This window comes from Penicillium longicatenatum, assembly GCF_028827895.1.
Source record: "Penicillium longicatenatum strain IBT 33135 chromosome Unknown contig_1_segment0_segment0, whole genome shotgun sequence".
Classification (NCBI taxonomy): Eukaryota; Fungi; Ascomycota; class Eurotiomycetes; order Eurotiales; family Aspergillaceae; genus Penicillium; species Penicillium longicatenatum.
In genome coordinates this window covers 2,461,361-2,476,140 of record NW_026643119.1, presented here as the reverse complement: position 1 = coordinate 2,476,140, position 14,780 = coordinate 2,461,361, and the positions used below count along the sequence as shown (strand labels likewise).

At 51.0% G+C, this 14,780-nt stretch overlaps 6 protein-coding genes across 6 annotated transcripts; 4 read left to right on the top strand and 2 right to left on the bottom strand.

Moving 5' to 3' along the window:
* Positions 1 to 984: 984 nt before the first annotated feature.
* N7484_001696 (pepsin-like aspartic protease) lies at positions 985 to 2,571 on the top strand (the record flags this gene model as incomplete). Its single annotated transcript, XM_057112116.1, has 3 exons — positions 985 to 1,170; positions 1,247 to 1,565; positions 1,628 to 2,571. 3 exons carry the CDS (start codon positions 985 to 987, stop codon positions 2,569 to 2,571), a joined length of 1,449 nt encoding a protein of 482 aa, XP_056976853.1.
* A 305-nt stretch (positions 2,572 to 2,876) lies between these two features.
* Positions 2,877 to 4,032, top strand: N7484_001695 (N5-glutamine methyltransferase family protein; the record flags this gene model as incomplete). The annotated part of the gene is made up of 2 exons (XM_057112115.1): positions 2,877 to 3,169; positions 3,225 to 4,032. 2 exons carry the CDS (start codon positions 2,877 to 2,879, stop codon positions 4,030 to 4,032), a joined length of 1,101 nt encoding a protein of 366 aa, XP_056976852.1.
* Positions 4,033 to 4,198: 166 nt separating this feature from the next.
* N7484_001694 (transcriptional regulatory protein GAL4) lies at positions 4,199 to 6,851 on the bottom strand (the record flags this gene model as incomplete). Its single annotated transcript, XM_057112114.1, is given in 9 exon segments — positions 4,199 to 4,395; positions 4,450 to 4,659; positions 4,712 to 5,202; positions 5,255 to 5,404; positions 5,458 to 5,650; positions 5,706 to 6,212; positions 6,270 to 6,613; positions 6,630 to 6,727; positions 6,774 to 6,851. 9 exon segments carry the CDS (start codon positions 6,849 to 6,851, stop codon positions 4,199 to 4,201), a joined length of 2,268 nt encoding a protein of 755 aa, XP_056976851.1.
* Positions 6,852 to 7,215: 364 nt separating this feature from the next.
* N7484_001693 (Salicylate hydroxylase) lies at positions 7,216 to 8,864 on the top strand (the record flags this gene model as incomplete). The annotated part of the gene is made up of 4 exons (XM_057112113.1): positions 7,216 to 7,254; positions 7,277 to 7,495; positions 7,555 to 8,253; positions 8,307 to 8,864. The coding sequence occupies 4 exons, from the start codon at positions 7,216 to 7,218 to the stop codon at positions 8,862 to 8,864; spliced, it is 1,515 nt and encodes a 504-aa protein (XP_056976850.1).
* A 372-nt stretch (positions 8,865 to 9,236) lies between these two features.
* N7484_001692 (sterol desaturase family protein) lies at positions 9,237 to 10,346 on the bottom strand (the record flags this gene model as incomplete). Its single annotated transcript, XM_057112112.1, has 2 exons — positions 9,237 to 10,020; positions 10,078 to 10,346. The coding sequence occupies 2 exons, from the start codon at positions 10,344 to 10,346 to the stop codon at positions 9,237 to 9,239; spliced, it is 1,053 nt and encodes a 350-aa protein (XP_056976849.1).
* A 1,049-nt stretch (positions 10,347 to 11,395) lies between these two features.
* On the top strand, positions 11,396 to 13,829 carry rcoA (uncharacterized protein; the record flags this gene model as incomplete). Its single annotated transcript, XM_057112111.1, has 8 exons — positions 11,396 to 11,516; positions 11,725 to 11,806; positions 11,893 to 12,206; positions 12,270 to 12,808; positions 12,893 to 13,363; positions 13,466 to 13,598; positions 13,675 to 13,750; positions 13,805 to 13,829. 8 exons carry the CDS (start codon positions 11,396 to 11,398, stop codon positions 13,827 to 13,829), a joined length of 1,761 nt encoding a protein of 586 aa, XP_056976848.1.
* Between the last annotated feature and the right edge of the window lie 951 nt (positions 13,830 to 14,780).

The following is a 14,780-nucleotide window of genomic DNA, read 5'->3' as shown; positions in this document are numbered from 1 at the left end:
AATCTGTACGATAGAGAGCAGGAGTTTTTTTGGGGGGGGGGGGGGGGGTTGTTAGACCCCTGACTGTGTATAAAATCTTCAATTGGGTGGTTTCTCTCGGACCCCAGGGTCCAACCCACCATCTATTAATAACGGGGCGATATATTGTATTTTCATGCCACGGGTAAACATGGCTGGGCGATTTGGGGTCTACTGTATTCATGACTTCCGGGTGTCGGCACTACGGTACTATATCATAGTAGGTACCAATAGGTTCCATGATCAAGGAAATCTTACAATTATATGTCTATGCATATAATACACATATACTGATAAAGAATAGGTTGCCTGATTCACTCATGTTATATACTCTTCACGTGGCGTTAAAAAGCTTTTCCGCACGCTAAACCCGAAACAGTGCAAGTGGGAGCGTCATCCATCCGCGTCATCAGTTTTCCACCAAACTACGTACTGTGCATACGTATGCTTGCAATCTGATTTTTCCGTGACACATTCGGTGCACAAGAAGATCTACTACGATAGTCGATATGCGATATGCGATGTGCATGCGATATACCATTTCCACAAGGTCAATGACGAATTCTCGGAAGACTGTAACCGACGAGGTTGGTGACGCGCCCACTCAGTGGGGCTCAGCAGGCTGATACTCTCAAGGCAGCACTTGATCCACACCAATCAGCGTCTATTCCATTGGTGTTGGGGGCGATGATTCCCCCGATTTCCCTGGAACCGAGAAAAGGAGGTACGATGTACGTTTATACATAGTAAAAAAACGCCCTCCGGCTTAGTGGTATCGTCGCATCCACTTCTTTTCCCCAAAGACCCTGATGGTCTTTTCCCTCTTTCTCTCTTTCCCTTTAGACTCGGCATTTCCCTAGGTTTCCGTCTTATATCTGTTATATTTGCGACCGTCCCCCTGAAAGTTTCCAAAAAAAAACCCTCCAAACTACGTACAAGAACGCAAGCGGAACAAAACCCGTTAAAATGAGAAATGCCTGGGTTCTCTTAGCGACCTATGCACTCCCAGTCCTAGGGTTAACACTGCACGAGCGAGACACTCCGGCCGTCGTTGGCTTCGATATTAAACGAAGAGAGATCTCGAATCCCGTCGCTAGAGATCGAGCGAGGCGGAAGCGTTCGGATACAGTCAGCGTGGGTTTGGATAACGAGGTATGTACAAGAAAAAGAAAAGAAAGAGAGAAAAAAGCAAAAACCGCCAAACACATAGAAACTCATCAGTGTATAGGAACTCCTCTATCTGGTCAATGTCACTCTTGGTACCCCCGAACAGAGCTTGCGTCTGGTCATCGACACCGGCAGCAGTGATCTATGGGTGAATGCTCCCAATTCCACCTTCTGTGAAGAATACTCGAAATACTGTGATTATTTCGGTACCTATGATTCCAGTGCATCGTCCACCTACTCCTATGTCTCCTCGGATTTCAATATCACCTATGCCGATGGCTCCGGAGCCGCCGGCGTCTACGCTACCGAGACGCTTCACATTGGGGACACTACCTTGAAAGACTTCCAATTCGGCATCGGCGATACCTCGTCTTCGGAAGGTGAGTTTACATCCCCTCAAACCGCAGGGATTGGAGACCCGAATCTAATTTCTTCGCTTCAGAGGGTGTGTTGGGAATTGGATACGTCACAAATGAAGCCCAGGTGGGCACCGCGGGGGAGCAATCCTATGCTAACCTACCCAAGGCCATGGTGAACAAGGGATTGATCAACTCCAATGCATACAGTTTGTGGTTGAACGACCTGGATGCCAGCGAAGGCTCGATTCTGTTCGGCGGTGTGAATACCGACAAGTATCACGGAACCCTCGAGACCTTGCCGATCGAGAAAACCGGCGACGGATATACCGCCTTCTACATCGCCCTGACCGGAGTTGCCTTGACAAACTCCTCCGGTACCACCAATTACTCCTCCAGCGCCCTTCCGGCTGCCGTTCTGCTCGATTCCGGTAGCTCCCTGACCTATCTCCCGGATAGCATCGTCGAGAAGATCTTTGAAGATTTAGATGTCACCTACGAAGCGTCGGACGGCTATGGCTTCGTCCCCTGCAGTATCGCTAAGAAGGATTACAATATCTCGTACACCTTCTCGTCTCCGACCATCACCGTTGGGATCGCCGAGCTGGTTCTGGAATTGGAAGAAGCGTACTATAGCAATGGTGACGCTGCCTGCACCTTTGGCATTGTCCCATCCGGAGGAAGCACCTCGGTGCTGGGTGATACGTTCCTGCGCAGCGCGTACGTGGTATACGATTTGGCCAACAACGAGATCTCGTTGGCCAACACCAACTTTGACTCGACGAGCAACAACATCAAGGAGATTGGCACCGGTTCGAATTCGGTGCCGGGGGCCACCTCAGTTACCAACGCAGTAACTACTGCAGCCACTGGAAGTGACGGGGCACGCATTGGAGGCCCGACCGGTGATAGCACCGCCGTCATCACAATGGGCAACGGCAAGACCAGCAACCCTGCTGCCCCAGGCCCAACCAGGATGCCCAATCACATGGCTTTGGGTCTGGCCGGAGCGGCTCTGCTGGCTCTGTGAGGGGAAGTGAACATATCATGACTCCATCTTCACTTGAGATCTTTTTGCATGTTTAAATTGGTGTATTGGTGTTGGCTTGAGGTACATACCTGGGTCTATTGGTTTGATAATTTCTTCTCATGTGTCATGAATTTTATATATACCTATTTCTTTTTTTCAAACGACCAATCGTCCATGTCCAATCGGGTACGAGTAAACCATAGCGATGATTCAACAGGTTGGGTTGAGGAAAAGAAAAGTTCCCTCTCGTAGCAATCATTTCTGTCAAGCTTGGCATTATCACCCCAACATCTTCTCACACCAGAATGCCGCGTATTCCAACCAAAGTACTTATCAAGGCTTATCAAGAAACCCCTCTTCTGCCTTTGCTGCTTCAAGAATGCCGTACGCTAGTCTCTGCGCGAAATGAGCTACGGTGGCTCCGGGAGCGTGCCCTGCGTGATAGCCAGTCCTCGCGACTGGGATCGCCAGGATGGCGAACGCGTCTAAGATCTATGTGTCAACAGCGCTCCCGAGGGGTCCCACTCCAGTACATCCTAGGGGATCAACCATTTGGAGATTTGGAAATTCTTTGCCAGCGGGGTGTATTGATCCCAAGGTTGGATATTTTCCGGACCCCATTCCCATACAAGATTGCTGACGTCGCCTACCAGATCTGATACTGAATCATACACCTTTCAAGCCGCCAAGAGACTCCGTCAAATGGCTCTAGAAAGCAAGAACGACACTCCGTCACCACGCCGGCGGAGGCCCCTCCGGGTATTGGACCTGTGCACCGGCACGGGCTGCATCGCACTGTTGCTGCATGCGCTTCTCGCTCCAAACTTCCAAGACATGCAGATTTTGGGCATTGACATAAGTCCAACGGCCTTGAAGCTAGCCCAAAGGAATCTGGCACATAATATGCATCGGGCCTTGTTAACCGACCGCGCCCTTACCCAAATTCACTTCCATCGCGCCGACGTCCTTGGCGTGGGAGACGAATCCGCACCTGTCCCGACAACACAGGAGGTCCTGCAGGATTACTTCCCTCGGCTTGGAAATCCCGGTGGATCATCGGAATTTGAATGTGATTTACTGATCTCCAATCCGCCCTATATATCTACCGCGGACTTCCGCAATGGCACCACATCACGCAGTGTTCGGCGGTTTGAGCCGCGATTGGCATTGGTGCCGCCTAGTATTCCTCAGTCGGCAATGCCTGAAGATTGCAATATGGAAGATATTTTCTACCATCGGATTCTCACTCTTTCCCTTCAATCACAAGCAAAGCTTACCGTTCTTGAGTGCGGGGACATCATGCAGGCGCACCGAGTGGTTGCCATGTACCAGACAATGACTACGGAGCAGGCCAAAGGGTTTACCATGGAAGTTTGGCCAAGCTCGGAGCAGGATTTGGCGGCGAACGGCTTCCACCCCCATGATGGATCACGATGTGTGATAATTCAAAGGGTGAGATAGTATATGCATAATATTAGAGATCGTTGGTTCTCTGCCTATACAAAGCTAGCCAATCTATATACAAGCCACGAAAAAAGCGTAGCTATTGAACAAGGTGCTTTGAGAGTAGCTTCCTAATATGAAGGGGAGCAAACATGATCTTCCCATGCTCCACTTGCCATACTGGTTAGATTGCCGTGCCATTGGATTGACTGAAATTGAACATGCGGCCTAGCAAGTCCAGATCATTATCCATCATGAATTCGCCGAGATCTACATTGGGCCAGATTGGGTCATCCGTATCGTGCGTGGAAAGTATCTCCGGGACAGGCAGTGGTATGTGAGGACCGACAGGAGCATGGGGGTGACTCGCTTCGCCGGAAGCTACAACGGTCAGTACCAATGTTTGAAGGTTTCATTCGAGCATCGAAAACTCACTGGTGGCGTTGAGGATCATAGACAACTGGGCCAAATATTCGACACAGCGCTCAATCACTAGATTCCCCGAATCTAGATGACGCAAAGCGTCCGCAGCGAGATCTAGGTATGGCCGGGCATCTTCAACCATGCGCCATTGGTCTGGGCTGTACTGACTTTCCTTTGACGAGACGAGAAGGGCTCCGAAGATGACAAGACCGGCATTAAAGGCTGGGAAAGAGTTCAGCGGTAGAGCCATTGAAAGACATATTTGTTGACCTACTGTAATAAAGCGAATAATTCCAGGCCCCAAGAAGGCCTCGGTGCCAGCCGCCTGATGAAGTGATGGTATGAACGGTGGAAATGATTGACTTGGCAGACTCGATGCAATTTTGCACGCCCGTGAAGCCCATCTGGTGGACAAGGTTGGTTTCTTGGGAAGCCAAATCATCGGCACTGTATGTATCCAAGAAACACTCAAGGAATTTGCGATAGAGGAGAATACGTAGGTTATGGTACCGGACCGAGAGAACAATGCCAAATCGATGGCGAATCGTGGATTCTGGGTCCAAATGCACTAGATCCTCGGCAAGTAAAGGCTCATGCCAGAGTCTGATACCGAGAGAAGGCACAATTGAAAAACGCCATTCCTCAAGCTGACGCTCGCCCTCAAGGATTTGAGGCACTGCGTTTGCGGGGGTCAAGGGGTGTTCAAATCCTAGGTTTTGACAGTAGCAGTTGTCGAGGACGTTGAACATCACAACGTATAGTTTTCTGAGCCAATGAGTTAGTCTGTGCGGTTAGAAGGCTTTCTGTCTGAACTAACATGGCTGCTGTGAAGAACCAGCCATCCAATTGAGGATAGGATTCGGATTTTGGTGTGCTAGTCAAAACCTGCATATCTTTGACAGGCATCTCCAGCTTCACGTACGTTTCCGGAATGGTACAAGGTCGGCCAAACGTCATGCTCAATGTTCTGGGTTGACAATTTAGTGCTTCCGCGCAGAATTCCATGATCTAGGTCCTTACCTGTCCAGCAGAATGCAACCAAACCAGGTTCGCTTGCGAATCTCACTTTCCACAGGCGAGAAGCGCCGGTTGGCCTCGGGTGAATGCAATCCAAGTTGGAAAGCCGCTGAAATAGCCAGACCGTGCGTGGTCCACGCTTGCACGGATTTCTGGGTCCCTTGAAGATATTGACCCAGGACCAATAGATACTGTACTATTATACCTCCCCTTAGTATAATAATTACCATGGTTTGCAGGAAATGACTCACCCATCTCTAGACTTGCATTTCGTTTGGAATCCCTATCACAGAGTCCATTCGCTCTCTGGAAGTATATATCCGACTCCTGGATCCTTTTGCCGGTTGGTAGGTCACCTTCTGTATGAAGACTCGTGGCAATAGCCAGAACAATATTAAGCAGTCCGAGCCATGTCCGGCGCACTCGTTTGAAATTCTCTTCGCGCATTCGAAAATATGTCTCGCAAAATGATGCCTCGTGGATGAATGGCAGGAGCTGTCCAGTTTTTTCAAAATAAACCTGAATCAAGCTCCAAGTGCGTTGCTCAGAGGGTAAAGCAAAAATGTTGATCCCATTTTCGCTCGCCATTTGCATTCTACCCCGAGGATCGTCCAGGGAAGGACGAGATCTTGACACGTTCAACATCCCACCACCGGCTGGTGCCGGGGAGGATATAGATGGAACACGGCCACCGTGTGGGTTTCCCCTTGCAATAGCTCGAGAAATATGACGCATGAATGCAATGTTGGATGACGGGCCTGAAAAGATTAGCCAGACTCATCCTACACATGTCCACGAGGGAATGAATTCCCTACCGAAAAATCCACAATCCTCTTCATCTGCAAAATTGATGGCGCCCATCCCATCAATTGAGTTCTCCGATGCATCTATCTCTTCAAACTCGGCCCTCCCTGGAAGACTCATCGCGTGACAGGAGCGTCCCGGGAGGTCCGACTTGGCCGAGGTAGATTCAATTCCGTGTCCTACTGCCAGATCGGCCACCAGAGGCCCCTCAGCTGGTGCCGACGGGGTAACATTACCTTGATTATGCTCCAGTCTACGGATAGATGCCTCAATGGCAAGGATTCGGTGCTCGAGTCGGGCCAAATAACTGTTCTGCCGGTCAGTAGGAAGCTCATGTCGTAAGATGATTCCCCCACTGGAGGGTGGATCACCTTTTTTCCACCGTCAGATTGTATGATGTGCCCACATCCTGATAGACACAATCACACTCGAGCTCCTTGCACTGTGTGCACGGTCGACCTCCGTCGCACTGTCCAAGCGTTAGTCTTGAGCGGCAATTGAACCGACATACTTACGCGGGATTTCCGGTGCCGACAGGAATTGCAGGCTAAGACTGCACGCCGGCGTTTAGGGGGATGGGCCGACTGTGGCATGGCGCATACGGGGAAGAAAGGAAGAGCGGGGAGATAGTCATCATATGGGGTTGCTCCACCTTGACCTTGGCAGCGGTGAAGGTTTGAACATCAAGTCTCCTTTCGCCCATCGGGAACCATGGAAAGACCTTGGATGCCCACGAATGTTCAAATGCTTGGCAGATCCCCACATTCTTGGTGGCTGCGCTAGATGGAAATCCGGAGTTGTGAACCAGACACGACTTCCCGAACTCCCCGACCGCTCTCCATCATGCACTACAGAGCATCCGCTCTCCTATTTCCCCGGCCTTGCTTCGGCAGTCATGCACTGTGGGTCCGGCTCATTGTAATGCATGTCAGGAACCGCTAGATCAAGTCATATAAAATGCCATTGACGTTACCCATCTACAATCCTGGCAAAAGCGTTCGTCTCAATTTATATACAGTATATCGACAATCCATCAATTGCAACCTTTCATTATGGTTGGTCCTGCACTGTTTTCACTTCACAATGGGAAATCAATATCACTAACTATGACGAGACTTCTCGTCCGGTACATATCGGCATTATTGGTGCGGGTATCGGTGGGCTGGCTGCTGCAATTGCAATGAGCCAAGCCGGCGCCCAAGTCACCGTGCTGGAAGCGGCTGAAGAGCTAGGTGAAGTATGTATCTTTGTATCTATGATGGATCGCAAGCTGATATAAGCCACCTTTTATATCAGATTGGAGCAGGAATCCAGATGACCCCCAATGTGTCCGTACTTCTTCAGAGATGGGGCGTGGACAAGGTCGTTGGAAAGAACTTGGTGCAATTTGAAGAATTGAACATGCGGCGTAAAGATGGTACGCCTGTCGGGTATACCAAGATTGACACAATCGAACGAGATCTTCAAAGACCATGGTGGGTGGTTCACCGCGCGCATCTTCATGAGGGCTTGGCCACGATCGCTGCCAAAGCCGGGGCCACAATCAAGATTGACTCTCGCGTCGTCAAGATCGACCATGAAAGCGAGGAGGTGACTGTGACTACTCAGAAAGGAGATTCATACACATTCAATCTCTGCGTTGGCGCAGATGGAGTCAATAGTATTGTCCGTCGAACATTGTTCCCAGATGTGCGGCCGGAGCCTCCGACCACCAACTGTGCATACCGAGCCATGGTCCCATACGACCAAATTCGCCAAGATCCAATTGCCAAAGAGCTCATCGAAAAGCTCACCATGGAGGTGTGGATGGCTCCTCAGTCTTACATCATTACATATCCAATCTCGGCCGGCAACATGTTTAACTTGGTACTTTCACACCATCGGCCGGAAAAGCTGCGTGCCACTCAAGACAACGTGCCCATCGAGGAGATGCGAGAGGAATATAAGGATTATGACCCACGTATCAAGCGCATTGTAGATATGATCCCGGAAGTGGTGAGTACCTATTCAAGAGACATGACAGACATAAATACTCATTCCTGTGCTAGTCACGTTGGCCACTCATGGTGACTGGACCCTTGAAGTCTTGGTCATCATCCCAAAAGAACGTGGTTCTCATGGGCGATGCAGCGCATTCCATGGTGAATCACATGGCGCAAGGAGCAGCTACTTCGATGGAAGATGGTGCTTTTCTCGGCAAGTGCGTGGAGGCCGTGGTTCAGGGCAAGATTGGTATTCAAGATGCCGTCGAAATCTACGAGACAGAGCGCATGCCTAAAGCATATGCCAAACAACAAGTCTCCTTTATCAACGGAGCCATCTGGCAACTGCCAGACGGGCCGTTACAGCAAGGACGTGATACAGCAATGGCCCCGGAGCTGGAAGGCACGTACTTTGTACGCAGCAGCAACCTGTATGGGGACCCACAGACAGTGATGGATGTTTATGGGTATGACGTTCAGGGACACGCAGAGGATGCGGTACGGAAGTATTGTGCTGGAGGCAAGGAGCCAGCCCATCCCGTCACGGGGGTCACTCCTTCGTTGCAGCGGAAGTATATGGACTGGTTCCTGCCAAAAAAAGGCAGACAAGCCGGGAAGCTATAATTGTATCGGAGTCCTCTATACAAAGTACATATATAGCGCAAGTTAGTAATGCACATATGAGAAGTTGGCTGGAATTCCAAGATTAATGGTCATGAACGTGCATTCTAGCTTGATAAGTATGTACAGAAAGCAGGACAACAGGCTATTTTGAGCCCTTGTCCCTTTCTTTTGGGCAAGTATTAAAAACAAATATACAACACAATATTAAGAATAATGTAGTTGGAACAAAGGGTTCACCCGGATGAAAGAAGTTTCGGAGACCCCAAATGAACCTATGCAAGCAGCCCAAAACTCCACGAGAAAGGAAAACCCATGATTCAACTCCGAGACTCAACGGCCATAAGCAACACGTGTATCATGACCTGCTTCGTCTCAAAGGTTTTTCTTCTGGTCAGCGGAATAGTGGCGGTCATCATCTCCCTCCACAGTCTTCAGGATGGCTTCCATCTCCTTAGCCTGGCGTTTCCATTCCTGATCACCCATCTTGGTCTCCCGTCGGAAGAGTTCCTCATTGGGCTTGCGGTAGCTACTGCCCAGACGATCCCACAAGGTAGTGAACTGTCCGTAGTTGTAGTTAAAGTAGAGGTGATGCATAGTATGACAGGCGGCTCCGTTCACAATTGGGCTGTTGGCGACGTACTCGCCATCATGGATGAAGACAGTCCAGAGGTTGATGAAGGCGAAAAGGAAGACATAGGCCAATTTCTGCAGAGGGAAGATGAATGGAAACACGTGGTATGGCACACTCTGGGACCAGCCGTCCAAGGGGTGGAAGGCATGGGAGGCGTAAGGGCTCGGCATGATCCATTTATGGTGCGGCTTGTGGAGGGTTTTGTAGACTCGCGGATGGTGAAGGCCGCGGTGGATCCAGTAGATGAAGAAATCGGTGAAGAAGATGAAGAATGGGAACTGCAGAATGCTGTAAAACGGAAAGGGCTCCTCGGCAACGGTGTCGTAGAGTTTGGCGTAGCCGCGGACCTCAAGGACAAAGAAAGGCGCAGTCAACAGGGCCATAGGCGGCATGGCACCCATGGCTTGCTTCATTTCCATGGAGATCTGGTTTCGCAAAAACTTAGGGTGATTGTAGGTGGTCTTGTCCCAGATGAAGATATACGACAGCGTCGCAACGACGAAGTAGACGAGGAGACCGAAAATCCTGGACTTGCGTTAATGAAGAACCATAACGGGTGGCGTCAGGGGTTTTGGCGCATACCAAGTGATCAAGAAGAAGCTGGTGAATTGACGGTACATGTTATTCCGCGGCCACGCGCTAAGGTAGGCATATTTGGAGGGTTCGAGATGAATCAACTGGGTAGCTGGCTCATAGATGAAAGGTTCGGCTGCCCCGAACAAGGAGAGGGAGCTGTTGGCGGCATTGACGAAGCCCGGGAGGGAGACGGAGGAGGCGATTGAGTTGGGAAGAAGAGCGGAATACATTCGATCACCAATGAAGGTGTCCCACAATTCTAGAATGATATCCATGATTGACTCACGGGTCGTAAGAAGAATGGGGGAGGAGGTAATTGGCGAAGAGAGAAATCTTTAAAGGGAGAAGTACAGTCCGAGGGGCGAATGATAATTTCTGCCCGCATCACACCAGCGCGGAACGGCTTCTGCCGCTGGGCCCCTTAATAATCCAACATGATAAAAGTGAACTAACTTAAGTTAACTATTTGACTTATAAATTATAAGTCCGGAGTAGTGATATCATTCTAACATACTAGTAATTATGCTACCGAGAAAGATAATACCATTCTTCGATAGTGATGATGCGCCACTATATGGGCAATCTGGCAGAGTAGTCGGTCGTCGTCTTTACCCCTTTTTGGATTCTGCAAGGAACCGGGAGTTCGTGCCATGGGACCAAGGCAACAAGGCAACAAGGCACCAATGCCCTGATCCCCGTACTCAGAGGTACAGCCACGAAGCTCTCGGTGTAATTCCAAGTCTTGTTCTGCAAACAGTGTCAATGGCTCCAATATGGCCATTATTATCATTTTTTCATGTATAGGACTGATGACCCAGTTCGGTTGCTCCATTGACGTATTGGGCTAAATTCAATTGACTAGACTTCAATTCTTTATAATCCAATCCAATTCATCAAATTTCATCAATCCAATGACATAGTTCCCGAAGTCCAGAACCCCATGCGCTCGCCTATTGCGTCGCTTCTAGCGCCAACGGCAGTAGCCGCCCAATTCTGCCCGCCCCAAACTTCAACCCAGCCTCCTCTCCCCCCTCTAACCACACCTTATCCATCCACCCTCATCCACAAGGAATACCCGCCGGGTCATCCTTTGTTCTCCCCTGAAATCAACTTCTTTTTCTTGGTGCCTCATCATTGCCGTGGCTAGCTGCCTGGTGTCGCTCACCAAGCAGCAATTGCCCAGTGATCGGCTTCGTGACCCTGTCCCCAGCTGCGATCCGTTGTCGCAAAGCTGTCGCTGATCCGACTTCCTCCCATCAGCTCCAAGTGTACTCCACTTTCAGAGACTCATCCCAAGACCCCCTTTTAACGCCGTCGATTCACCATGTATAACGCTCATCGCGGGATGGTGCCCGCTCCCAACTCCCGTCTGACGGAGTTGTTGGATCAGCTGCGCCAGGAATTCGAGAGCCAGTCTCGCAGCACCGGTGAATTTGAGCACCAGTGTATGTGTTCCATCTGCCGTCTGCCTTCTGCAATTTGCAAATTATCACCTATCCTTCTGCCCCCTCTTCGACCTTCGCTTTGCTTAGCTTCTCAAATGCGCATCGCTGGAGCATCCCCTATCTCATTAAAAGTCGCTAGTCTGTCCATGGCTACGACTTCTAGGTCACGAAATGCGCTGAATGGTTTTCTAACTGATAGATCATGCAGTTACCGGCCAACTCCAGGAGATGGAGATGATCCGTCAGAAGGTGTATCAACTGGAGCAAACCCAGGTTAAGATGAAGCAAGAGTGCGTGAGACCTTCGGCCCCCCGGTCATTTGTGCCCCTTCTGCGCAAATCGCTCTTGTCTGGTACTGACCATCTTCGCATAATAGCTACGAAGCCGAAATCCGCATGCTGCGACACGAGCTCGAGTCGCGCGGTGTTCAAACCGTCTCCCACATCGCACCTACGGCGCATACAGCTCCACCAGGTCAGCCCCCACAGGTCGGCCATGGCCCGAGCAACCTGTTTAGCGGAATTATGGCCAACGCCAACCAAGGAGGTAGTGGTCCCGGTCTTGCTCCTCCCCCTCCCCAGGATCAGCAGCCTCCCCCGCATGCCCTTCAACAGCCTGTGGCGGCCGCCCAGCCTGGACAGCCCCTGCAGAGCTCCTTTGGAGGATATCCACCGGGCGCTGCTGTGACCGGTATGTGAGAGTTTTTAGGGAATTGACGCCGAGTTGCTAACCTGTCTTTGTTTGATTCAACAGGCTATGGCGGTCCCCCACCGCCTCCCACCGCCTCCCCGGGCCCTGGTAAGGGTCGCCGTGCAGCCCCCGGCCCAGCCACCCCTCAACCGACTCAGCTCGCCTACCCTGACCCTCGTGCCTCTCCTCAGATCCGCCCGACCCCTCCAGGTGCTCCGACGACCGCCGCTGTTCGCTCCGATCGCCCCGGCAACATGTTGGCCAACTGGAACCCGGAGGACCTTCCCCCGTCGCAGAAGCGCGAAGGCACAGACTGGTATGCAGTGTTCAACCCTGAGGTTCAGCGTGTGCTAGATGTCGAGCTGGTACACCACCTCAGTCACGACAGTGTAGTCTGCTGTGTTCGCTTCAGCCGTGATGGCAAGTACCTGGCGACGGGCTGCAACCGGTCGGCGCAGATTTTCGATGTGACTACGGGACAGAATGTGGCAACCCTGCAGGATGAGAACGTCGACAAGGATGGTGACCTTTACATCCGCAGCGTGTGCTTCAGTCCCGATGGTAAGTACCTGGCGACTGGTGCCGAGGACAAGCAGATTCGTGTAAGTAAACCATCCCCCGGCACTCCCATGGAAGTGGGCCGCCTTGAAAATTCCACAGTTTACTTACGGGTCATCCGAATGTAGGTCTGGGATATTGCCTCTCGTACCATCAAGAATATCTTCAGCGGTCACGAACAAGACATTTACTCGCTCGATTTTGCCGGCAATGGCCGTTATATCGCCTCGGGCAGTGGTGACAAGACCGTGCGTCTCTGGGACATCCTCGACGGCAAGCTGGTTTACACCCTTAGCATTGAGGACGGAGTTACTACGGTGGCTATGTCCCCCGATGGCCACTACGTGGCAGCTGGATCGCTGGACAAGAGCGTGCGGGTGTGGGACACCACCACTGGCTACCTGGTGGAGCGACTAGAGAACCCTGATGGGCACAAGGACAGCGTGTACTCGGTTGCCTTCGCACCCAATGGCCGCGACCTGGTTAGCGGCAGTTTGGACAAGACTATCAAGTTGTGGGAATTGACTGTCCCGCGAGGCTTGCACCCCCACAGTGGCGTCAAAGGCGGCAAGTGTGTGCGGACGTTCGAGGGCCACAAGGTTGGTGCTCTTTTTCTAATTTCTTTTCTTTCTTTTCTTTTGTTTCCTATTACCCGCTCTCCCCTGTCACTTTTTTTCATTTCCCCACTAACCTTGTTCTAGGACTTTGTTCTTAGCGTGTGCCTGACGCCCGATGGCCAGTGGGTCATGAGTGGTTCTAAGGACCGTGGCGTCCAATTCTGGGACCCGGTCACTGGTAATGCTCAGATGATGTTGCAGGGCCACAAGAACTCCGGTGAGTGAGAATTGCATATCTTATCAAAGCTTGTGTCATGCCTTTTCTAACCCTGAGTCTTTTCCGCGGGATACAGTTATCTCCGTTGCCCCAGCCCCAACTGGCAACCTGTTCGCAACTGGCAGTGGAGACATGCGTGCACGGATCTGGAGGTACGTTCTACTCGATCGAGATCCCCGTGGAGCTTCATTCTGACCGTTCTCTAGATACTCCAACTACACTGGACGGTAAAAAAAAAGGGGGTGTTTAATGGGATGTCTTGGCGCAATGTGACATCCTTCATGTCTTATCTTTTCCATTCGGACGCCTTTGTTTTTATTGCTTGGATTTTGGATTCCACTTGCACGCCGGGTTGGGCTATTCGAATTTGCCGGTGTCTTTGTTATTATTGTATTTCCCCCCTTTTTGCTTCCCCTGTGTTTCATTGGAATAATGCCATTCGCAAACAAAAATGCAAATATCCCACTGTAAAGAGGCCACGAGTCGCACAAGAACCGAGTGGATGGGTCGAGCTGTAGTACAATAGAACATGTCGAGTGCCGTGAGTGGAGCCCAGGTACGAGAGGGCCCGTGTGCTCTGGGAGTTTGCGTGTTGCTTTTCCTGTTTTTATCGATGATTATTAGTTCTTTTCGCCTCTCATGCTCTGAACATCCCTGCAGGAACAGTCGCACGACGTGCAGGAAAGCACAGCAGCAAATCAAGAACGACCAAGGGGAGAAAAAGAAAAGGGGAAAAAACCCATTGGCAGGGAACACGAGGCGGGGATCGACGATCTGGGAGCTGAGAGATCGAGTGAATTTCCCAGGCCTTGGGCGGCTAGCTGGGATATTCGCTGGACGAAGATCGGACGCTATTGGCGACTATCGGACGGGCGCATCCGGATGGCCCAATCAACGAAGGCTTACTCGTCGCCGATCCTTGGTCCACTTTGAAAGCCCGAAGGCCCGGGCCGCCCTCGAGGTGATGGATTTGTTTTTTTCCTTTCTGATGGATCGTGTATTGTAATGGCAATCATTGTCAAGCAGCCTTGGCTCTTGTCAATTCCAAGAAAGGTACGAAAAGACGAAGCAGAGAGAGAGAGAGAGAGGAAGAGCGCGAGAGAGAGAAAGAGAAAGAGAAACAGAAAGACAGACGTGCAAAGTCATGTGGAGTGGAGGATTAGTAGTCGCCAGTCGCGGCTG